Source organism: Melanaphis sacchari, unplaced genomic scaffold (assembly GCF_002803265.2).
Source record: "Melanaphis sacchari strain LSU unplaced genomic scaffold, SCAv2.0 Contig24_pilon_pilon, whole genome shotgun sequence".
Taxonomy (NCBI): Eukaryota; Metazoa; Arthropoda; class Insecta; order Hemiptera; family Aphididae; genus Melanaphis; species Melanaphis sacchari.
The window spans coordinates 3,276,884-3,304,201 of NW_020271125.1; the positions used below are offsets into that span (position 1 = coordinate 3,276,884).

The following is a 27,318-nucleotide window of genomic DNA, read 5'->3' on the forward strand; positions in this document are numbered from 1 at the left end:
ATCGGAAATGGACTTGCGTCCGATCGTTCGCCATCTATCATACGGTTATGGCACGAACCGGCGTACACGACACGTGTCGGTTTCCAAGAGATAGCGGTAACGTATTCGATAGCTGTTCTCGTATGATTCGCCGTATTAATTCTCTCTCGTCAGTCGGAAGTTATTGCTGTTAAAACTTTAACGACGTAATTATTTTGTATTTCTTTTTTTCTTTTTTTTTTTACAGTCGTGGTCCGTTGGTGTAAAAAATAAAAAAAAAAAAAAATAAAAAAAACATTGAGCAGACCGTTCGGTTTGTTCTATTCATTGTGGTCGTGGTCGTTGTCGTTTTAGTCACCCTTGCAGTATAATGATAAACAGTATACATACCATAGCTCGTAAATCAGTACGAGTTTTGTTGGTCGAAACTCTTTTTCAAGATAAAATGTAGCAGAAAAATGAAAAGAAAAGAAAACGAAAAAAATCGCAGAGAAGTTTTGAAAAATACGCACAGATAAATAACTTTTCTTACTTTTTTTTCTTCATCACAATCTTGAGTTATGGCGCGACGGACTCGATGAAAACCGTGAAATTCATTGTAACTCCGTATGCACTTTTATACTAGTTTTTATTTGCGTTACGTGGGAAAAACCTCACGACATTCATATTTCATACACACAAACGTTCAACAAATTATATCAACATAATTTTAAACCTTATTAACAAACGAAATAATATAATATGTTCCGAGAGATGGAAATTTTGATGAGCAAGCTGAATGCAAATTAAATTAGTTTTTAATTCAAATTATATTTACGTGTGTAAAAAAATTGTATTCATTCCATTTTTTTGAGTTATTCATTATTTTTATTTTACTGTTTTACCAACTTGTTTCATTTTATCAATGTACTCATATCTATTACTAAGCAAATACCAATCGAATGTCAAACAAAAACAATATAACTTAATCAACGTGGTATTTGTATGATGAAAATAATTTAAACATATAATTTTTAATAATTTTTTATATTTATTTAAAGTAAATATTTTAAAAATAGAAATGCAATTATGATTAAATTTTTTCAGTAGATTTCCTTTTAATTAGTAAGCATCGTAAATTAAATTATTATTTATAGGAATTTGTATTTAAAACGAAAGCAATTTATATGCGTTTAATAGCCATATATTTTACTACTATAATAGTTTTTTAAAAATAAGCATTCACGAAATCGCATGACAGGATAGCTCTTTTACTCAAGATTTTAGATTTTTAAAATATAGTTAATATATCTTAGCTTATTTCATATAAACCTGTTAAACAGCATTATTCATTATAATTCATTGTAAAAAGATATTTATAGATTGAACAAAAAAAAAAAAAAAAAATGAATAAGCATAATTACATAAACTATGTATAAATATCCATTATATTAAATGGTATGTTTTAAATAAAAAAAACTCCCGTTTTCTAAATAGTAGAAATTTGAAGCAGCTTACTTTTAATTTAATATTGTAGATAAACGATTATTTTAAATTCACAGAGTAAATAATAAAAATGTATTGGCTTAAAATACTAGTCTTATAAGGAATTTTTTTCCATATAAATAAAAAGAGTTTTGTTGACAAATAGATAAGTCAGTTTATATTTGGTTTAATGTTTTACGTATTGATATATTTTGTTATCCAATTATTTTTTTAAAACTTTATTCATCCGTAACTTGAAAATATTCATTTGTTAACCTTAACGAAATAAAGCAATAAGAGTACTTGTCTAATAACAATTTTAGGTAAGAGATGAACAACCTATAGACATTTTTTTTGATTTTCCAACTGACGTGTATCATTATTGCATACACGGAACGCCATGTTAGAATATTTCAGTTGATTGCGATTTTTCTAAACATTACTAAAATAATAAAATTATTGTAAAACTTAGTTATTGTCTTATTTTAATATATATATATATATATATATATATATAAAAATTGATTAACCTCTTTGAATTATTTAGTATTAATAAATATATGAATATATGAACTTCATAACAATATGTTGCAAAATATAATACAATACAAATGATGGCATCTGATGAAAGTATTAAAAATATATCATAATCAAATCGAGTGGAATAAAACCATAAAAAAATTATATTCAGATGTTATAGTTATACATACCTATTCAAGCAAAATTGTATTTTAATTAATTTGTATAATATGGCGTTATCGCAGCGTGTTAATTACACGTGATCACCAATCAGGCATAAATTTGAACGATCACACAAATGAGATTGAGGTCATTCCATACGTTTGTATAATAACTGATTGTTATACTGATTGTACTGCTATTTAATAAATTGTTTAATGATCGGTTTAATTGCTAATCAATTTCAGTAGTTCCGTCGAAACGCGTATAAAATATTAATAGGATTTCTACATGGTCCCATTTTACAGGATTCATCGGAACCTTTTACCGTAAAAATATATGTATACATTTATATAGATACATGGTCATAGCCCGAATGGATCAGAGCACGTCGGTTGTGATTTGCGTCAATGTGATCAGCATTAAAACGCTGCAAAGGGTTTAAAAGTTGCGCCAAAGTAATGACACGCACTAGGGCTGAAAGCGCCTCGGATAAAAACCATTCTATTATATTATACTTAAGAGTTAAGGAGCGTTTTTTTTTTTTTTACTATAATTATTATTATCGTTCAAACGCATCCCTCGGCAGTAATGTAAACGGAGGAATAATAATTACGGGTATTATCCACTTAACGACCTTTCCAGTGGGATTCCCGCGCATAAATCGGGCTCTCTAAAACCACAGACTTTCGCCATACATATTATATTTCTCAAAACAAATGGGACGCCGTTTAGAGAAAATAATGACAAAAGTGTTGATTCGGCTAAGCATGTTACAGAATACGTCATCGAAATGCAATATTCGACTTAACGACGAGGCATCTGGTGTTAAACGACAGTCGATCTATTGACTGATCATATCTGATAATTCATCATTTTTTCTCTTTATAATATTATTTTGACGCTGTAAGCTTAAACATTGTTGACTTATATGTTGGCATGGTAATAGTACATTATAAACATGTATTGTGTGTATGTTAAATATGTGTAGAATGTACGCAGCTCAGGCGTTTATACAGAGTGATCAACGGTAAGAGGGATGGTGACGTGGATAATATTGCTTTATTTAAGGTGATTACGCAAATCTTTTAAAATTCTAGTAATATACCGATATTTTATATAACTATATATTTATTAATAATATTTTAAAATATTTACATTTTAAGAAATGTGTTACCAACATTTTTTTTCCCAAGTAAGAATAATTATCTTTTTTTCCTATAAACTGTTAAGCAGGTAAATTTGTTCAAAATATCGATATATCCAAATTAAAATTCAAGTAAGTAGTTATTGATTTATTTAAATATGTATTCTAAATTTCTTGATAATAGAATGAGAAGATATGTGGAATATATTGGGGGTTGTGATAATATTATAATGATAAAAATTTACCTAGGTATTAACTTTTTAAAATGTACGAAAATTGACCAAAATGTAATAAGTACTGAATTAAATATTACATGTACTTTTATATTCTTGAAAATTATTCTCAAGGAATAATATTCCTTAATTTATTAATTTTAATAATTCAAAAACTTTGCATTTAATTTTAATTTTGAAATAACAACATTTTCCAAAAAAAAAAACATTACAGGAAACTCTTTAAACGATAAAAAAATGTTAGCATTCGATAATATTATGGTATTTTAAATACACCCAAAAATTCCAAAATTTAAATAAATGTTAAAATAGAAGTGAGCATGCTTGGTGAATCACTCTGTATAAAAAGAGCGATGAAGCCTTGAACACGTGACTACCATACCAAGAATAGTAGTCTTGAAAATCGGGGCTTGTGCAATTTTCGGGGAATATATATATATATACTCGTATATATAATATTATAATGTAATCGCGTGTCTTAAACGAGTGCAGCGGTATTATTCAAACCAATTCGGGTATAAACGGAATCGTTTGTTGATTTTAAAACGCACGTACTTGGTTTCCTGTGATATTTGTTAAATAAACAGAAAATGTACAATGATCCAAGAAAACCCTGTGGCAATGTTTCATAAATTACAATATATTTGCGTATTCTGAATTCATCACTGCAGTATTACAATAAATTATGATACAATCGACTTAACTTTTAATTACCTAGTATAACAATGATAACTGTTTCTGCTTAAAACAATAAAGCGTTTAAATTAAGGTTTTCGACTCTCCATATTTTAATAAGAGTTTCAAATTTGAATGACGAAAATTTCAAAAAAATTAATCAATTGATTTATTAATTAATTATGTATTTGATAGCTGTAGATGTTATATACTCTTTGTCGAAGTTATCAACCGTTAATGAATTTTGTTACATCAATGTAACGGATTTAATGGATTAAATAAAATACATTTAATTAATCACGTTTAGTAGATTATCTCGTACATATTTTATTATATTATATATTATAATACTATATTGACGGTGCGATAATGGGAGTGAATCCGTATAAATAAACTACATCAAACGCACGACGAATTTTGTTTTAGACCGGCATAATGTACGTACACGTATAACAATAATAATAATAATAATAGATATCAGCAGCGGAGGGTAGGTTGAATATTTGCCAACAGCAGACGTTCGGGTGTTTCCACCAGGCAGATGACACTAAATCAAAAGACTTACCTCTGAATAATTGCCCGCAAATACACGCTTTAATGTATTATGTTCATACAGAGAGATCGTGCGATGACTCACTGTACAGAAAATACATCGGTGTAATGTTCATACAAACATAATAATGATAACGATAATAGAGAAAACCGGCAAGCACATCAACGTTTCCGTCGAGTTCAATAACATAATAATAATATCATAGCTTAAAGTGCCCCGGATAATATCAAAAAGCGCTCTAAAATATCACTGATATGGCTTGTAAAATGATCTCCAACTTGATAATACCCTTACAAAATTTCTTTTGAAAGACAAGAGACAAGCAAGCGAAAGAAATATACGATGGGTTAATTTACGACATTCTTCACAGTCTTTTATCTCAATTGGACTTATAATAATAATAAAAACAAATTATCAAACTTGACTCTTGAACACGCACAATGAATAAACGGTATACTCGAAATAGATGCGCAATCAAGATGTCACTGTAACCAATTAATTGTTATTTGTTTTGAGCCCCGGTGTAATTATATACACACCGAAAATGTGTAAATACGTTATCGCATTCATAAGTAATATTATAATGTTGACATTTGTAATCGATAAAAATACCTAAAAAGTATTGGAGTAAATATTATAAATACGATTATTTATTACTTGATTTTCTATTTTCTGATTCACATTCAAAATGCGTGTTATGTACGAGTATACCTTAAAAATGTATAAAATGTTACACAACCGTAAAAATATAACAGGAAAACATACACAATATAAAATTCCCCCACGAAATATCTGTTTCATGAAACGAATTACCTATGCGATTCGGATGCATTGTTCTAGAGCACCTGAAGACAATACACTTTACAATATAATCTGGTCCCTAATATTATAACGATACGGTACATGGCACGTGGCGCGGTTGCCATGACGACGAGGGCGCATGTTTTAGTTTCCGTGATACCACCTATTGTAACAAAAGCTCATAATATCATAATAACAACTGCGTCGTCGACCGATTACGATATTGCATGTCACACCGATACTCACCCATGTCTTTTACGCGAATCCTCCAGGATAGGACGCTGTTGTAATGTAACGAGATGAAAACTCGAATAATAGAATTTAATACGATCATCGTTGTTAATCGACGTAGTAATGTGTTAATTTCTGTACTTTAATTTTGTTTTTTTTTATTGGGGGAGGAGAAGAACGCTTTCATGTCGTAGGTACATACCTGGCACAAATGGTTCATCTGAAATCCCATCGATGGCTGCACTGAGCCTGCACAGCGTTGCATAGACGACGATAAACGTCCACCTGGAATCAAACGTATAATATTTATCTTTTAAAATCAATAAAAAAATAAAAATAAATTCAAACGATCACAATAGTTGGCAACTATAAATGGCGTAGCATTAGTGTACTACAACAGGCGTAGGTTCACCGTGGACGGACAACGGCGATTAAGTAAAACCGAATAAATATAATACAGTCTGAGAAATTTTATACTATTGTGCTTTCTTCACGAACTCGCCAGGTGTTAAATGATTGACGTACATCGATGTGACAGGTTTTATAAATCAAATTTTCTACCGAAACGACAATAATATATCATACGTTTGCGATTTCTGTACATTCCAGTTATTGGGAACGTGGTTTTATGTTTAATTCGATTAAAGTCCAAAATGTATTTTTTCCAAACCGAAATACGTCTTATACTCTTATAATATTCTACGTTTAGATCATTTATAGCACTTTAAACAATTTAAACTTTATTTCATCTGTGGTTATTTTTTTTTCAGAAATTAGATAAAATTTTGTGGTTTTAACATTATTAATTTCTTAGGTAATGAAGAAAAAAAAATTAAGCTAACAACATTTTTTTGAAAAGTATTCTTTTAATTTTCGTATAGTAAAAATGAAAACTAAGTATAGACTTGTAATATCTAATTAATCTTAATTTCTATTTCACAAAAAAAAAAAAAAGTTATCACTGAGATCTCAAACATTTTTAAGCACGGAGACCATAGCTAAAGTAAAAATAATTGTTCTTTAAATATATAATACATACACTACTATTAAAGGAAAACAAAAAATTGTGAATAATAAAAATATATGAGTATAATGAAAATTTCATTAAAAATATTGGCGAATCGTTAAAAATAAAATGCAAATAACATAACAATTGGTATAAACTACGAGTATAAAGTATCAAAAAACATATTTGAATGATTTCCAACAAAAGGAAAAGTAAATTATTATTTTCATATTTTAATATACACAGGTGAATTGAAATTAAAGTAAAATGTTCTTAGAGTTTTAGTTGTAAATAGTTGTTTTTACATAATATTAAAATATATATAATGTGTATATATGTATATCTATACCAAGAAAAAAATATTAGAAAGAAAAAATAACTTGGAGTATAATGTTGTTCAAAGTGTTTTATATCTTAGATTTAAAATGAAAATAATTCTTATTATTTCAAAATAAATCAAATTACACTTGAAGTGTATTATTATATTGTCATTATTAAATTTTTTTTTTTTATAAATTTCTCAATTTTAAATGTATTTAATGTATTGCTTAAAATACAATATATAAATACAAAACAAAAGTAATAGTTTTGAGTGTATAGATGAATTGTTTGTTCATGAATGATTATTAATAAAATAAGCATGTTATTTGATTACTAAATTTAAAAAAAAAAGGAAAATAGATAACCGCTCTGCTAGAGCTCATTGAATAGAGTACTGAAATAGTTAGCTTATTTTAATTCAACGATTAAACATTGCTAAAAAAAAAAAAAAAAACGAGTACCAGCCTATTATTATATAAATATTATACTATACAGTAGGTATTGATATTAATTATTATTATAATGATTGTATATTGCTTTTTTTTTTTTTTTTTTTTTTTTTAATTGATATTCGAGTTATTCAACAATCTGTGAGTTCTCAGGGAAATAAACTGAAAAGATAAAATTTGAAATTGACAGTCGTGTCGTTTAAGTGGAGTGACTATATTCAACGACAGCACTCCGGTTCTATAAATATTTTAATTTTTATACAACAGTCGATTGTACGAAGTAATATTACACATTTTGTGTACATCTAACCAAATATTTTTACCAGTGTGAAGAACCCGAAAAAAAACCCAACTACAGGCTATCGTAGATGTAAATCGGTCTAAACACGTGTAATTAATTCTTAACTTAGAGCCTTACGACTGAGAAATGTGTACCACCATTGTGTATTTGTTGGCAAACTGTATTTTGTCTATAGAATGTTTTAAAATAAAAAAAAATTTACATCAATTCGTGCATAGACTTTGAAAGAAAAAAAAAATACAATCAAGTGTTTCTGGCCAACTGCCTGCTGTTACGATTGCCGTGGGCAATACACGTTTTACCGTACAACCGATGTCCAAAGATAAAACGATTTGCCGGCGTTATTATACATATTTTGGAGAAATACTTTGAGGTATATTTGTATTATCGATATACTATTTCGGAATGTACTGAACGGTAGCTACTTTTTTGATGAATTGAGAATCGTCCATCACAATATTACAACGAATTAACACAAAGTTTCACTATATTTGACGTGATGACGACACCAGCTCATAACTTATTGTAATGCTTGACGCATTTATATTATGACGTAACTCAATTTTTATCGCGAAGTGTGGTGGAGTGACTAATAATATTTTTGCATCGGTGTTTTGTTCTACGAGACGCAGATAATTATAATTTAAAGATTAAAAACGAGTAGTAGTCCATAACTTTTGGATGAAAAGAGTGAACGAAAAATTTTTAATTTAAATGCTAATTTTAATAGTCTTTGGCAAGCGTTGGTAACGGATTCATAATTTTTCAAAGTTTTTCTCCCGATTTATTCTCTCACTGTATTAATATACGACTACGTTGAATGGACAAAAAAGTCAGAAAACTTTTCTTTTTTTATGCATTTTCTTCTCGTGATTTTTTTCCTACTTGTTTATTATTAGACTACGGAATAAACCTTATCCCATCAGGATCGTATATGCGATTCACAGAACATATTATATAATTTATTATAAATAATTATAAAAGTCACACATCATTAAAAATATATCATCGTGACGTCTTAATTGCATAGGCTTACGCTCTTTATAGTATGCACTCGATAGTCATTAAATTAAAGCTGAAATAAATCATTTTAATTATTCAATCTTTAAATTAAAATGCATAAATTTTCTACAAAAAAACAAAATGTTATAATATTTTTATCAAATATTTTATTATTTTATTTTTAAATTAAAATTCTGATTTTAATATTGTTAATAAATTCTATTTCTGCACGCATTTTAATATTTTTTTATAATGTATATAAACATGCATGTACACTGAAATATTATACTAAATTAATCAACACGATATAACTGTAATTTTTCCATGATATCTATAATTCAATATAAGATTTATTTCTATACTTAGCAGGTATTTTATTTTCATTGCTAGGATCGTTATTATTATTTTTTTTTTTTAATATTTCGATGGATTGACTTTATGAAGCTACCCTAAATCGTTCATATTATATATCTATTTAGTTTTTTTTTACTTGTATTGTAGATTAACATACGTTATCGATAAAGCAAACATTGTACAATTAAATCACGTATATATACATATTACATATATATTGATAGAACCTACATCTCGAAATAATTAATTTAAACCCGTATGATTTTAAATACTCTCTGCCCTTTGTACCTAATACTAAAAAAACTATACATAATTATTATTTGTCTTTGAAAACTATGCCTACAAGGACAAATATACATATAATAAATATTATGTATACCTATGGTTTACGAATAATTTATAACCATTACTTAAAATAATGTTTCCGAACAGTATTTACTACGGTCATGCATTGTTGTGTTCAATAACAATAGTAAGAACGTGCCACACGCATTGCACTGCAAGTGGGGTCGTTCACATACTATACACCTATCGGACAAGTGCAGTGTTAAAAAAGTAAGCAGATAACGAAATTGAACGATTGATAACGTATGTTGTACTTGGTTGATATATTTTTATTTTTTTAATAATCTAAATTAAAAAAAAAATAAGTATTATATGACAGAAATTAATTCGTGGCATTATAGTGGATTAAGATTTCAAGAGGAGGTAATCTGTTAAACTACTATATTACGGTTATTTTTTATATACATACATTTGTCATCAAAAAACGTTTTTTATTAAATATTTCATCTCATTCAAAAATAATCCAAATTGCCATCAAAATGTAACTCTACGTTATTCGATCGATATCGTTGTTAATAATATTATGATTATGTAAGAGCGTACATCTATACCTACAATATTATTTAAATGAAGCATGGTGGCTAAAAAAATCTCAATTGTTAGCAAGTCAATAAGACAATGTAACAGGTAGATTAAACTGAACAATAAAATTGTTTTCTAAACAACTTATTAAATAAAATAAACTTTATTTGGATGTACACATTGACGATTTTATTGTATTTTTTACGGAGTGCATGTTAAAAAGGCATTTTTGTAAATCAAATGAAAAAAAAATAAATTAAATTGAGTACATAGCCTATATTATATTATTGGCGGGTTACCTATCACAGCTTTTCCCACGAAATTTGAATCTGTATTTAATTTTGTTTTCCGGTTTTACGATCCATCGATGATCTTTAACGCCAATCTAACTTCTCCCATTTCTCTTAATCATACGTTATGACTTGTCAATCCGCCCCACCATGATCTACCGCATTTATTTTCATTTTTTATTTTTTATCTGTATTCAATAAAAAATAATAATTTATGACAACAATTTTATGATAAGACTTCTTTGTAAACTATATTTGAGGTATTTTCAATTGGTACCAAAATGACTTGACTCGTAGGTTACTGACATTCGAGCATGACATAAGATTGTTCATATAAAGAAGAGCCTAAAAATGTGAGTTAAAAGCTTATAAGTATTCCTTCATCGTTGTATATAGGTATATAATTTATACACACAATTTTGTTGTTATCGATGTCAACCCCTTAAAATTAAAATTTTTAAAAATCCTTTCTTAGTGTACAGTAAAATTATAATATAAAATTATCCTTAAAATGTCTAATTAAAAATAGCTCTAATATAGGTTTGGCTTTGCGTTGATTATGAATCAGTCACTCAAGACAACCTCATTTATATATGTATTGATATACCAACGTATTTTTTTTTTTCAATTATTCTATTAATATACCTAGCATTACATGTATAAATATTTTAAGTTTTTACATATATAGTTTATAGTTGCATTCAAAATCAATAGCTATATGGATATAAAATTATTTATTTTCTTTTACTTATTAATATTTAAATAAACCCACGATAACAATTGATATTAGATATTATTTACTTAATTAAATAACGTATATATAACATTTGATTAAAAAATGTAAAGATCATAAAACAAAGTATACTTAAATACAAAGTGATGTAGTAGGAAGATTTTTATTTCATTGAGTAGTTCAACGAAGACGATGAATTTGATTAGGTCAGAGATAAAATTGGGGTTCTAATTAGTGAAATAGAGAGATATTTCGGGAGCCTTCAAATTGTCTCTATCTTGATCGTAGATTATACAACATTGGAAAAAATTTGTATGATATAAATACGGAACTTACAGGTGGTTTATTTTGGTTCATCTTAAATCTAGAATAATTTAATTTTGAAGTTGTTATTTTGAATATTATGGACATAAAATATTATAACGCATACTTCACAAACACAATTTCAAAATTATTTTTTTACAAATAACATTTTTTTAATCAACTTTATCTTCTGTTCTTTTGTTTAATGATTATATCAATAATATTATTAAATAAGCTTTAAGTGATGTTATATTATTAAAAAAGTATAATTTATAAAAAGTGTGCGTATTACAGAAAAAAATGCAATTTTGAATAACAATATTTATTTTGTAAAAACTTGCATAAAGTTATTGTTGTATTAAGATAAATGTATAAGAGAAAAGTTATATTGCTTATACTTATATATCGAGGATTTAATTAAATAAAAAACTCTTTATAATAATTTATTGTGTTTCTAAAGAATTTAAAAACTGCAAAGTTTAAGTTCATTGCGATATCAAATTATACTCTTTATTTTATGTTTATAATATAATGATGGTAAAACAATAGAATTGCTTATTTAATTAATTTATTTCAATTCAATTGGATTAAAATGAAAATTGATCACGTATTATGTAAATTTATTTTATTACATTTCAACAGTTTTATTTGTTAGAAATATAATAATATTTTGTTAACTTATCTGATTATTGTCATTAGACATCGATATTTTAAACAGTATAAAAATTATTTGTTTTACAATTATCAATAAGTAGTTGAAATAATTGTTTTATAATAAAATGTAGAACTATTGTAAAAGTACATTGTAACTAATAGACCAACAATTAATTTGATTTTAAATAAAATACAACTATTTGAACGCTTTAATGAATCAAATCTAGCGTATTATTAAATAATAATCTATAGACTTTGGTATTTTTTATTCACGCCTATTGTCATTAAATGTATTATACACATACGATCCAAGTCCAGTAGATATCTAACTCAAAAAGAACAAATAGTTTATTTCATAGTAGTAAGAAAAAAATATGATTTATAGTAACACATTAATATTATTCTTCAAGGGGCATATTTATTTTCTCATAAACATGTCATTTATGACCACGAGCTGCTAACTGTTAGAATATACAGTATAGAGTTACATAAGACATTTCATCTCAAATTATAATGAGTTTATTTTGTCGAAAACTTAACACAAAATGTGCTCAAGTGTACAACTTGCACACATCCTTTTTGAACTACAGTGTAAAGACTATTATTATAAATTTCACGAAATTTGATTTTATCAAGATAGAAATGGGTAGGCATAAGATAAAAAATAAAAATTTTCACTAATTACTATAATAATTTTGAATACTTGAAGTTATTTTTAACAAGATGTGCTATCGGAATATTAGTTGTGTGTATTTTTTAATTAATAACATATTGAAAATCTTCAAACATAATGACGCAATTTTGTATAATAGTAAATTATTTTATTTTTATATACAAAGACATATTATTGTTTTTCAATATATATCATGTTCAGCATCATGAAAACTTATGTTTGATGCATTTGGACTGAATACCGATGTCGGTCGAATTATCAGACAACTTGAAGTTTGATGGCAGAAATTGATTATTTTCTTGATAAAGCACTATTGATCCTGGCGATCCTACCAAGTATAGGTAAACTCGTTGACTGGCAGCGATTCATTTATTTTTTATCGTTAAAATGTTAATTTTTCGCAATCCCTATCTTAATATAACAGTCGTATATGACTGTGTGTTTTGGCAAGAACTGCCAGCAGTGATTTACGACAATACATTACAACATAACGATTGTTTCTATACCATCTGTTAGTGTCACTCGAGCGGCGAGTATAATATAGACTATACTGTAGGTACCCATTGTACGGCGTATAATATAGGTATGCACAACGCCTGACACAAAACATAATAAACCTGTCAATAAAGTCACGGACGGTTCGACGTTTTTAAAACGGCATTTAGTTTAAAATCCGTATAAGTAAATTTAATATAATGTTTTCTGGACACAGACGATTTTAATTAACTTAAAATAAATTGGACATGGAACAACGAGACGTTAAAAAAAAAGTTGCGTTTGGTGTGTCAATCTGAAATTGTTCAGTGGCTGCGACTGATTTTATATCGAACAGCGCATCGTATTTTATTTCCTCATTACCGCGAGTAATACGAAGTTAGATGTATTACGAAAAAAAAACAACATTTATTGACAATCAAATTACGTCTAAATAAACTTGGACAACTTAATGAGCTTAGGATACTTTTTTTACCGTATTTATACTCTATTTAAGACATTTTACTTTCATTAAACGCATTTAACAATATTAATAACAACTATTTAAAACAACTATTAGTTTATAGATAAGTTAGTAGCTAAATCATATCTGACTGTTTTATTGGAAATCGATACATCTAAAGTGTACAAAATTATGTTTTCGATTAAACACTATGCTAAAAAATATTTATAATACTTTAAAATCTATCATGAAAATATTTTCTAAAGAGTTTCTAAAATAATGTAATATTCCAACTATAATAAAATTTAGATATAAAAAAATATAATATTTTCTATACCCATAAAAAAATGTTTTAATAATTTAATGTTATTAAAAATAATGGTATAAGTAATAATATTATTATATAATACCTTACACAATTTTATTAAAAAATATTTTGAACGATATTGCATTACTATTACTAGATAATTATTTTTTAATTAAAATAAAATCCGTTTGAAAAAATATCTACAAACTTTTAATTAAGAATGTAAAGCATGAAAAAAATATCTTTTAAGTAACAAATTACAATCTTTATAGATTTAAATAAGTGAAAACTGAAAATGTTATTAAGATACAACGCAATTACCATAGTTTATTTTAAAAAAAGCATGTTATTATTAGACTTGATTTATGATATTATGTATTTATATTACGATTCATTATTATATAGTGTGTACAAAAGTACTAGTATATTAATCATAAATGTTGAATATTTCAAATTACTGAGAAATTAAACACTGGATCTGTGAGAATAAGAAAATACCGAAAGCGTATCTAACTCAATTTTCTCAACCCCAGGTGGTATCTGACAATGGTTTAAATGTATTATTCTAAAAAGTCTATTTATTACACCGTAGTGACAAAACGATTATATTCGAAATGTGATTCCGGAAAAAAAAAATAATCGACATATTAATATACTAAATGTATGTAATTTAATTTCCACAACGTATGATTTTTTTTTCCCGGAAACAACATATCCGTTCCATAGTTGGTTTCGCACTTGTGTACTGTCTCAGTTCACTTATTGTTACGGGATCACTGGAACTTATCACACTTTACGTCACGTGGGCGACTCGTTTTTTCAGCGCACTAAATCAAGGAATTATATGACTTGAGGTACACGCAGTGTGTTTGAATTACCTACCGTAAGAAACGCTTTAAATACTTTTCATAGTGTACCTACCTACAACTACTGCAGTAATGTGCAGTACCTACACATTTCACGCGCACATAAAAAAGGTATCATAATGGTGGTAACCGGTTCCCACGTTAGTGGTTTCACGCATTTCAGAGTCATCGAAAAGTGTTTGCCGATTAATAATAATATTATACCTTTCGGTTACAGGAAACCGGTTGACCGTTGAACCTACAGACGATAGGGCACCGTTGCTAAGACGCTATTCGTATAGAACAATAACGCTATCGTATACAAGCACAATGCCGCCGAGAAAAACACCGTATACACATGCAGTTAACGCGCGTACTAAAGATTGCCACAATAGTTGTTTGAATCGCTAGAGAACTTCTTAAATATTGTCCGTACTTCAACGGGATGCACGTTGTTTTTATAATACCGCATTACAATAATATTAACTTATAATGTGGACAGTGGATACTTATTGTACCAAATCGAGCGATGGGATGTCTAGGTCTAAAGAGTGTTTAGTATTGGTTATTGTGTAAGTTAATAAAAAAATAAATTTTAACGAAAAACCTCGCATCCACCGAGTCACAAAAACACCGATAAAACACTTGAATTTGCTGATTCATGATGCAATTTTGAAGAAAAATGTCCGACTCACGGGATGTTGTCATCGCTTTAACGCCAAACAAAAGAATACATCGAAGTAATGGATTTTCCTCTCTGCACAATGCTCTCTTCTCTGAGCTTTTATGATAATAACTAAAATAAGGAAGGAGAAAAAAAATGTAAAGCACAATATCAGGGTTCGGGGTTGAAGTGGGTTTTGTTCGTGCCAACCGTATCGAGGAAAAACAATGATAATGACTAGCGTGGTCTTTGGTTAACGGCTCCCTACTATCATGATAAAAGGTGATCTAATAGAAGTATTTTATTTACTCTTTATTTTTAAGGAGAATTTTGCTCTTATATCGAATGGTCGTATTTTGTCACTTTAATCAGCTTAATCAGATTTTAAAATAAAACATTTAAATCAATTATTGATAATGTAAATATATTAGAACTACTCATATATTTAGTAGATAATTTAATAATTTGTTCTGTAATCGGTTGTTATTTTATCAAATATTTTTATATTTTTTGATAAAATAAGTCTATTTTATTATAGCCGGTGATAACAATATTTTTCAATAGTTATACATTTTTAAAATGTTTATACACATCAAAAATGCATATAAATTAAATACACAAAACCATTCAATTTTAATCTTGTTATTTATATTATATTACTTATAAATTAAGTTACGTTTTATACTATGTAATAATTAATAAGCGGTATAGACATGGAATAATTATATACTTCAGTTCAAAAACTCCGATAAATCCATAAAAAATAATATTTAATGTAAATTAGTTTTTACAGTTTATGCATATTGAAATAGTTGAATATCTATATCTATAACTTTAATAATAAATGTCTTAATAGAAACTAGAAAGTTGATTTGAAATAATGAAATCATGATACTGGTTTATTTGTGGGAGGTGAGTTAAATTATCAAATACGTTATAATTAAATAAATACCAATCGTTCGTAATGAATTTTATACTTAAAATTAATTCATATTATTATCCTATGAAATAAAAATGTTTTGAGAGTGCGAGTGAATTAATTAAAAATAATTATATATAACTTATATACAATTATTAATATGATGGTTTAAATTACATCCAAGTATAAAATATTTTATCAATCATCCGGAATCACCTATTTTGTTAAACACTTTTGTGGACTTATAGCGAACTACTATTTAATTTTTTAAACTATACTTTTACTTAAATAAAATAACTTTTAATTGTTACAATCAATAAAATATTAATACATTTACGTAATAAATAATAATTATAAATAATATTAAGTTTAAAATATTAAACACACACACACACACACACACATATATTTATTATTCAACTAAAAAAGGCATTGCATTTAAGTTTTGTTTTAACTGTTTTAATATTTTTACAAAAATTAAAAATAATTATTTAGACTAATACCTAACTTTAGTGCGTTTAATTATTTTATAATATATCAAGGTTAAATATGAAAATACATTGTAGAGATTGTAAATAAAAAATTTATTAATATATGATGTATAATGATTTAATACCAAATACTTTATATGATATAGAAACTGTCAAAAGTGTACATTTAGTGACTTAAGTAGGTATTAAAATCAAACGAATTCTGTATAATATTACAATAATAACTATTAAGATGTTTAGAAAGGAAAATCCGTTGCCAGTGGACGTAATAAAATCCCTTTATCTTTGACTAAGCCCCTTTGTGAATCTTATTTATTGCTTTGAATATAGTCTAAAAAAGACGTGAAAAAGCGTGGAAACTATATAGTAGGACTCTTCAACAATATTTATAGGCTGTTGTTTTTGGGTTCTGGGACACAATGAAGGGACTTAAAAAAAATAAGTGTGTAAATTATTCGATAATGGCTGTTTTTATTTTCAAAAGTTTAACTTAAATTTTTTAAATGTGAGAAAATAAGCTTTGAGTTTAAAAATACTACAAAATAAAGACATTTTAAAATCAACATATCACTGATTTTAATTATCAAAGGTGTTAATTCAAACACGATATCGGTTAATTTTTGAACATAACGGAATTACTACATATTAATAATAATTAAGCTGTTTTTTATGAATCTTTTAATGTAAATAAAAAAAATAAAAGGGTTTAAAATATATTTAAAAAAGTAATAAAAACCTTAAAATATGAATCATATTTTAACTGAATTTAAAGTCTACTCAATTTTTGTCCCATCAAATAAATTGAAAACGTTGTCACTAAAATATAATGTGTACATTATAAAATGTTATAAAGTATTGGAAATACAGTTAAATTATTGTGTTATCCACATTGTTCGATCACATATTGAATATTGATAATCTAATATATTTAATTAAATCATATCTTAATAAATACAATATTAAGAAGGGATATTATATAACGAATAAGTATCGTTGAAAATATTAACTCATGAATGTTAGGTCTAAATTTTTAGTATAATATGACTGAATAGTAAAATTATATTTAATTTATAAATTATAAAATATACTTTTTACACAATTATTTTTTTAACTTTCATATAAAAATTGTAATATATCAAACTAATTTGAGATAATTTCTGAAGGTAGATAATATATTTATTGTTAATAAAAAGTTCTTATCTATATTAAAAAAAAAATTTCTTAGATTCCTTAAACATTTTATGTTTATGCAAATTGTGTTTTAAAAACCAAAGAAGCAATGTAGTAAAATTAAATAAAAATGTATCGTTCAATAAAAAAAAAAAAAAAATGAATAGTTTATTTCTAATATCCAGAAATTAGTTTTTTGAAAAATTTAAAATGCATGTTTTTTTTTTTTTCATATCAAACGGATAATATGATAATATTATAAGAAATAAAATTTAAATTTCTAGTAATATTCTGAATACCAAAAATTATAATTTTTAACAATTTAACAAATAAATTCAATTATAACAATCGCAGTCATGCTTATATATTATAACTATATACAAAAATTTATAAAATACATAAATAACTTTAATAACTTAACATAGTGTAAATGTATTTTTACCAGTAGGATACAAATTGAATTAACAAAAATAATTAAATTTAATGTCTATAAATTATTATAGTATTTATGTATATGAGCTTATTTTTGTGATTAGGGTAATAAATTATAATTTTTTATGGTTAAATGTTTTTAGTAGGTATCTAATTTACTAATAGTGTATCATTTTGTTTATTATATTTGGAGAAATGTCGGTATTATGAGAATGTAAAAAATAATGTTATTTTATATGTCAAAAATAATAACAATAATAATAAATCACAATACTATGTGTGTATATATATATATATATATATACTGGTATTTGTAATATCATAAATAAAATAATATTGATCTACAAGATAATTTGGTTTTGATTAGTGTGATAATATAATAATTATAAATAAACACTAACAATTTATTTGGCTTGGCGTATCGATTGATGTATTATACGGATTACACGGAATATTTTATTAAATAACTACGATTTGAGTTGGTAATTTATTCGATATTTTGAACCGGTTTCGATAATTGCTGGGTGTACGCACTGAAAGGAAAACAATAGGATGAATTATGTCAGAAATATTGTGCTAGTAATTTTTCTAACGAGACGAATATCGAACATGAATACATAAAGATTATAATCGTTGTTCAAGCACAGAACAAATTAAACGATATTATTGATCATACCTTTTGTTTTTTTTTTTTTTTTTTTTTTTTTTTTTTGGTTGTGTAATATTATGAACTAATTCAAGTTTGGATCCATTAATTCGAGTGTGTAGAATACAGTACATTATTTATCATCGAGAGTACACGTCTAGTCATATTTTCGATCGTGTCCTATCTCGTACCAATGTAAATCACATTGTGAATGATACAGAAATAATTAATATTTATAATATTATATTTTACTCGTAATAAAATGCTTACTCTGAATTATGTCTGTGTACCGGCATTATTATAAAACCGAAATATGTATTTTGTGTGACAATGACAACTATAAATTTGTTTAAAAACCATGTGTGGGTAGTCAGTGTATTTTTTAATATATCATCCTTTGTGATGATATATTTTATGCTACTATTGATAATATAATATTAATAATTCAAAAAATTAAATACATTTATATATAAATATTATGTAAAATCGTTTTACACATTAAATAATGTACTATTGCTAGTAATGCAATAAACTATTTCAAATATTTACAATTTACGTTTCATTATTATTATTCAATAAACTAAAAATTAATTATGGTGCAATGTTTGAAGTTAACATGACACTGGCATGTCGTCATTGGTAAATGGTAATAGTCATCCACCGGAACATAATTGGCTATGATTCATTATATTTACATATCTATATTATAATTACAAACCCATCCCGTTATCGACCATACCTATTTATTTATGATCTAATAAAATTGTGATGCAGTAAGACTTAAACACAAGACTACCACGTCCGGTATTTCATTATTGTTCTAATACCCAAATTGAATAGTAAGTATCTTTGAATTTCCTTTGCAAACCTTGAGCAGTTATTTTTTTAAAGAAACACTCCTTAAAATTGATACTTATTATTTTACACGTCCAATGCGAACATAAAAATAAATAATGTAATAAAAACTCGTATTACTTTTTTTACGCATCCATGCGATAAAACGACTTGTGAACAAAAATAGCATTAACACAAGGAAACAATAATATGGACAAATTAAATAATTCAAAAACTACAGTATAATATACTGTGTTATTTTAGAGATTTAAAATCAGAAAATAAAGAAATTAAAAACAATGTTTTTAAAAACTCATATGGGAAATGGTGTATCTATTTAGTATATTCTATTTTTCTTATTACGTATGAGTATTACTCGCTGTCATATCTGCCAATACTCATAAACTTCACTGACATGGGTAACCTCGGGCATTTTTACTACACACGTTGGGGTCAACAGCGTTGTTCAATAATGTTCATAATATTAACGTTTATTTATTTTTTTGTACTTAATATACATTCAAATAGAAAATGCTTTAAAACCGATATTATTATTTTTTTTTTTTTCATAACACGGTCAAGGAAAAAATAACCATAAATATTAATCAGTTATTGATTTTTTTTTTTCAAATACTTTTAGACAATAAATCTATACAGGATATTTTTTAATTAAATTAAAATAATAAAAAAAAATCGATTGATGTATCAAACCCTTTTTAGGAAATGAGTAAGGTGTAAATATTTTATTGTCTTGTCAAAATAATAGTATTTTAACGTTTTGCAAACAGTGGTGGTAGTGTTGTACAAGATTTGAATAATATTTGTAACGCGTATTAATGATTACAAGTCATTGTAAAATTAATTAAGTTTTTATATTAAGTCGATAGTAATAAATAATTATGCAATTTATTTTATTCACAATATTATAGTAGAATGTTATATCATGAAACTGATTGTAATTTTTTAAATAAATAAAAATATATTATTTAAAATGTGTTGATACTAAACATAAAGGAAACTTCAGTTGATTTATGAAAAAACATACTGTAGAATAGAGTCTATGAAATTATTAAATAAAAATTCATTTTGTAATGGTTGATAGTTTATTTAAGTAAGCCTTAAGCTGTAATAACATAGTAGGTATATTTAATGAAATTCATAGCTACATGTGGACTACATGTTGTTTTAAATTAATATTCAATAAATAAATTAAAATTTAAACCATAAAGAATTGAATAATTTGAATTCTAAATGTTTTAGTGTTGTATAAATGTTTGTATTTTTATAATGATATAGAAATATTGCAAATTACTGTACTCGATTTGTATGCAAAGTAATGTGAAACTTTTTTTGACTTATAAAAAACTAGATGCAATAAGTATAACTGTCTAATGTTAATTCTTAAGAGTTGATAATTATCCAATTATTGCTCTTATTTTTACTTATTTTATAAGCTATTTAAATTACTTATCTATGACTATAATATTTAAGTTTATTGAACTAGGTTTATTTATTAAACAATCAGCTTAGCATAATAAAATGGTTTTTTGGGTACCTATGGAATTATATAATATTAATATATAAATACATGTAAATAATAACATTTATGAAAATATGAAATAAAAAATTATTTAGTTGAGAAAAGAAATATAAAAATGTCTACCTATTATTACTGGTCAGGTATTAAAAAATTCCAACGATAAAAGAAGAAAATATTTATCAAATTTGTAGTTTATATAGTTTGTTAATATCTTTTGAAAAAAGCATAATATTATGTATAAAAATACATTTTACTAAAGAAAATAATACTTTACGTAGAAACTTATTTTAATACTTTAGGATGTAATTTACCTGCAAATTGATTTTTAATTTGACGTAAGACATAATAATATGATTGGAAATAAAAAGTTGGAAATTTATTTTTATGCAATTTAATAAAATTTAACTCCAATTTTATCCAGCATGAGCATTATTGTTTTAATTAGCATTTATATTATATACTTATAACGTAAAATATGTATTAATTATAATCGTTTATCATATTTGAGTTATTATAAAAAAATATCAAGAGTATCAATATTTTTATAAGTCACGTAATATCGAAAAGTACGAATATAGAAACAATAGAATATCAAATTTTTAAGGTATGTCGTATTATAACATATTAGTGATTATTGTATTTCAGATATACGAGCTTTTTCAAAAAAAATAATGCATTTTATTTCATTCACGAAGCTTTTACGACCTTTATAGTAACCTTGTATCTGTTGACATTTAAAAAAAAAGAAAACTATTTTCTAAGCACCCACAAGTATTCTAGTGATTTATTTTTACATATTAAAAAGATACCAAGACCAAGATATACGTACAACACACACACACACACACACATATATATATATATATATATATATATATATATATATTTATAGTCTATGTTATATCTGACAACCGACCAATAAATTGCGAGTTAATAAATAACGTGGCAACAAAGCTATATAGTATGTCCTACGTTTGTAATATTTCAAATTCAATTTAAAAATTTTGACACAAAGAATAAAATGTAAACACTAATAAAAATGTAAGATATATCGTGTTATTGACATTGGAGTAAATAACATTAATCATTACCTGATTAATTAATAAATATAAATATATATATATGTGTGTGTGTGTGTGTGTGTGCCTTCAATGTACAATATGATCTGTATATTAAATTTTAAATTAAGCTAAAATAATATAAATATAATAATTTAGTCTCAAGGTTATGAAAGAATTTATTATGAAATTAATGCATTTAACAGTATAATTGCATACTCTCGAGTCTGTCATACCACTAATATGAAACGGAACTTGATATAAAAATAGTATTTCTTTTTGCCTATGCTGTGAGTATAATTAATTTTAAGCGATATGAATAATATTATTAGCATGCGTACTAAAAATATACTCATTCAATATAAAAATTATTTAACCATCAAAAGAGAAATATTTATGCGTAGAAGGTTAAACCAGATCATTAAAGTATTACATAATTTATAATTGTTAAAACTTTTATGTTAGAGAGGTAAACTCAGCTACAATAAAGATAAACGATGTACGAATGTTTTACTAACAGTTCAAATTTCTTTAAGGTAGAATCAAGAAATAAATTATAATAATATTCAATTACACAGAATATGCAATTACCGAGATTCCTTCAAAAACAAAAATTTTTTTACGTTAGTAATTAATTATTAATGATAATATTAACTTTTACTTACGCACGTTTTTCAATATCTTAACATGTCAATATCAGGTTCTAAAATATAATCATCAAAGGATATTTTTTCATGTATTTTTACCTAAAAGCCTAACAACATGGTAGATATCTTTGCATTACATAGTAAATCATTAACGTCTGCTTTTTTAAAGATTTCATTTTGTTTAGTCACGAATAATCTTATAGTTACTTAAAGTCTTAAATAAAAATACATACAATATAGCACACACAAATAACTTTTACTGACTAAAAACAAGTATTTTAAGTTTAAACTTATTCATATAATAATAAACTAAAGTCAACATGTTATGTTATAATTTATAATGGGCATTATTTAATTTTCAGCTTGAACTGTTGTAGTTTAAAAATTGAACACGATAAATGCTTTTGAGTTTATATTGTCTTACAAATATTTTCATTGTAAGACATTAGATTTATTTCTCTTGAATATTTCTATAAATCATAATTTCATATATTTGAATATATGTCAGTATTTAAGTAACTGTTATTTTAGTATAGAAATATTACGTTTTAATGAATATTTCATAACGCCGTTGGTAGTATTCTGACGTTTAGAGTTATATATATAAAATTCAAAAAAGACGAGAAGATAGGTGTAATTTTTCCCGTTTAGAAATAAGTTATGCAAACTGCAGACAAGTTGTATATTAATGTCTCTTGACTATAATTTATAGTTTTCATATTATGTTTTGTTTATATGATTAATAGAATAAAAATGATTTCATAAGATGCGTGTAAATTCAAATTCGAAATGTTTGTCATGAAATATTATGTTTATAATTGAATCATCCAACTTAATAAATAATTGGTACGCCTCGTATATATTTTATCTTCGGGAACTATATTGAAGATTCAGTAAGACTCCTTCAAGTTACTATGTACCGCTTAAATGTTCGTAGTTATAGTAAAATCGATACTGTAGACGTTTATTCTGTCAATAATAAAAAAAAATATGTAAAGTACAAAAAACCCCTGGAAAATCAGATATTCGAGTACGTCGTAAAAAATGCCATAATATTATATTCTTAGTACTTACTGTGGAGAGGAAAATATAAAGTGTACGTCTGGCATACGAGGAAATAATAAACTTTATTGTTTACTATGGGACAAACATAGTACCAATTTACTACAAAGATTGAAAAGACAAAGTGTCGGTAAAAGGATGTATATAGTATCATACATACATACACACACACAATAATAATTATATTATGTACCTGTGCTGTACGTGTGCGTGCATAAATGTCGCGTGACGAAGACGCAAGTCTAGGGCGAGATTCTTCGAAAAAGATAAACTATAAGTATAAGTCATGATACATTATATACATTTGTGTCACATTAATTTATAGCAATACGTGGGGTGATGTACTTGGCATTATACGGTAAAACAATATAAAACCATGTCATTTTTAAAGAATTACACTGTTCGTCTCAGCGTGATTAAATAAAAGTCTAGCCAAATAAAAAAATTAATTCTAGACATTTTATCAAATTCCAACTGCAGATTTAACTAGAAAAAATCGTTACTCCGTGAAATATTCTTAGTCACTCTTTAACGATCGAAGATTATGCGTAAAATAGAACATACGACAATATAATAACAGCCATAAATAACTAAAAAAAAAAAAAAAAAATCGACTACCGATTTTAACGGCGATAAAATTATGAAAGGAAATACGAATAACCGACGTATAATAAACTAATAAGTAGATCAACAATAGGAATATAATGTTCATCGTGTAACCGAATATTAAACACAGGTCTTCGACCGCTTACTTATGGAATACGTGTTTGCTACTCAAAAACACTAACAGCCAAAGTTAACCTCGCAAAATATAAAAAAAAAAAAAAAAAATACTTCGGAATAACTAGAAACGCTGTGTACCGCACTAACGTGAACTTAGGGCAGGAAGGCCAGATCTTTAGTCTTATGCCCATAGTTAAATTCTACGAAATGTACGAAAAAAACGAATCGCGTGGTACAAAGTGCGAACACCACAACAGCCGTCGTACGCATCGACCTGGACTTGACCGGGTGTACGACGGTGGGACAAAATCCTTTGATCTATGCAGAGACAACAGTAGTTTAACGATACGTCAAGACATGTGACTTACGCCATGTCTCGGCGGCGGCGGTGCACGTGCGCCGGAGACCACGTGTTGGCCGGCCGGCCGGCGGAGGCGGTGAATTCGGTGGCGACGGTGTGCAGCGCCGGCGGAGGAGGTAGATGTGGCGTCGGCGGCGGCGGGTGACCGAAGACGTTATTCCTCCGCACGCGACGTCTTTTCGGAGGTCCGCGCTTGCGCGATGGACAAGCGACTGCGTTATGTATGCGTTTTGAAAGAGTTCACGGGAAAACTTCGGGGCGGCGATCGGGGACGCGGACAGAAACGAGGGGGCGCGTTTGGGGGGATGAGCGAGTAGAGGACACCGCGGAGACGACGACGACGAAAACGACGGTAACGACGACGACTTCGAAGACTTCGACGACGATACGCGGCGGGCTGCGCAGTACACGGCGTTACCACAATACAACACGTCGATAGTTTGCCGGCAACTGAGAGCCGACCGATACACACACGCACCGCACACATACACATACGCACACGCGAGACCCGCCGCCGCCGCCGCCGACGCCGCCGCCCGCCGGAGCTGAGCACGCGGTCCCGTACGTGCCTCCACCGCCGCGCGCCATACCGACCTCCTCCGCCGTCTCACCAGTCGCTCACACCGTCCCTCGGCGCGGCTGCACCCCGAGTGTCGTCGACATCCGACACACGCTTGGGAACTATTACGGAAACGAAAAAAATCCGTTTTCCTTCTTCTCACCTGTCGCGGACCCGCCGCCGCCGCCCACTAATCCGTCATCGCGAGACGTCTCGCGCGAGAGCCTACCCCTTGTCACCGCGTACGCGTAATAATAATATGTTCCACACCCGACGGCGGTCCCAAACGGAACGCCGACGGGGCGGTTTGACACGCGTATTTGATTTGGGCACCTATCATCGTATCCGGTCGTAGATATACCGTGCGGATAATGCGCGCATCGGAGTATCGCGTGTTTTCGGAAAATTCGGACGGCGAGTTCGCGAAATCAATTCGTTTAAAGTAGTCATAATATATAGACAAGTACAGCGACATTACAAGAGTGTGACATTATAAAAACTGCGCGTTAAACTAAATATCAAAATCGAGATAAATCGATTTACTCTGTTTTTCATTTATTAACGCGTGTAGTCGTGTACACACACACACACACACACACACAATCGCAAAATTCGTCGGATTTTGCAATTCTGATCTACGCGATTCTACAACAGTTTCCAATCACTGATTGCCACCCACACACTCCGATCCGGTTTTAAGATGAATATAAATAGTATCTAATGCACTAATGAGACGTTCAACAAGTGTTCGTGTTGCAATAACCACCGATACGGCGTCGTTCATAAGAACGTTTCGACTTCACGATCTCCACATATCTGTAATTCATTCAACGTGTCATCCGATATACGTCGCGTGTCGCTTAATCGTTAACCAAAAACCCAATATTATGAGTTTCTGACGGTCCGAATAATATTTTTACTATCATGAAAATTAACTATTTAGATAAACGTTGCACATTCGACGACATTTAACTAAATTTGTAAACATCTAAATCATTAAAATAATAATAATAATAATAATAAAATGGAATTATAATAATATTAAGTTACAATATAGGTACATTATGCATGCGCGATTTACAGAGACAACACAGAAATATTAGAAATCTAACTCGTATGATCTATAATCGAGTTTTGACTTGAATAGAATATTGGTGTTGTATCCACATCCACATCGTATGTAAATCCAAATGTTGAATTTTACGTTTATAATTTTAAACATTTAAACGAATGATTTTTGCTTTATTAGATTACTAGGAACAACATAGTATTAATAATATCTTAAGAAGAAAAGGTAAAGAGTGGACTATTCAACTATATATTTTATAATGAAATGTTACTAAAATTAAATTAAATATTTCTGGGACTATTTTTATTCGTAGCTTTATTTTAATTATTTTAAACAGACA

General features: G+C 27.5%; 1 protein-coding gene across 3 annotated transcripts in view; it reads right to left on the minus strand.

Moving 5' to 3' along the window:
* LOC112594942 (collagen alpha-1(XVIII) chain-like) overlaps window positions 1-25,783 on the minus strand; it is a 236,579-nt gene extending 210,796 nt beyond the window's left edge. For all 3 annotated transcript variants that reach the window (XM_025339962.1, XM_025339961.1, XM_025339959.1), the window contains exons 1-2: window positions 25,358-25,783; window positions 5,964-6,046 (exon numbers count right to left, since the gene is read on the minus strand). In XM_025339962.1, coding sequence (XP_025195747.1) covers window positions 5,964-6,046; window positions 25,358-25,362 — 88 coding nt within the window. In that variant the 5' untranslated portion in view covers window positions 25,363-25,783. The remainder of the gene's footprint in view (window positions 1-5,963; window positions 6,047-25,357) is intronic.
* Window positions 25,784-27,318: the final 1,535 nt, after the last annotated feature.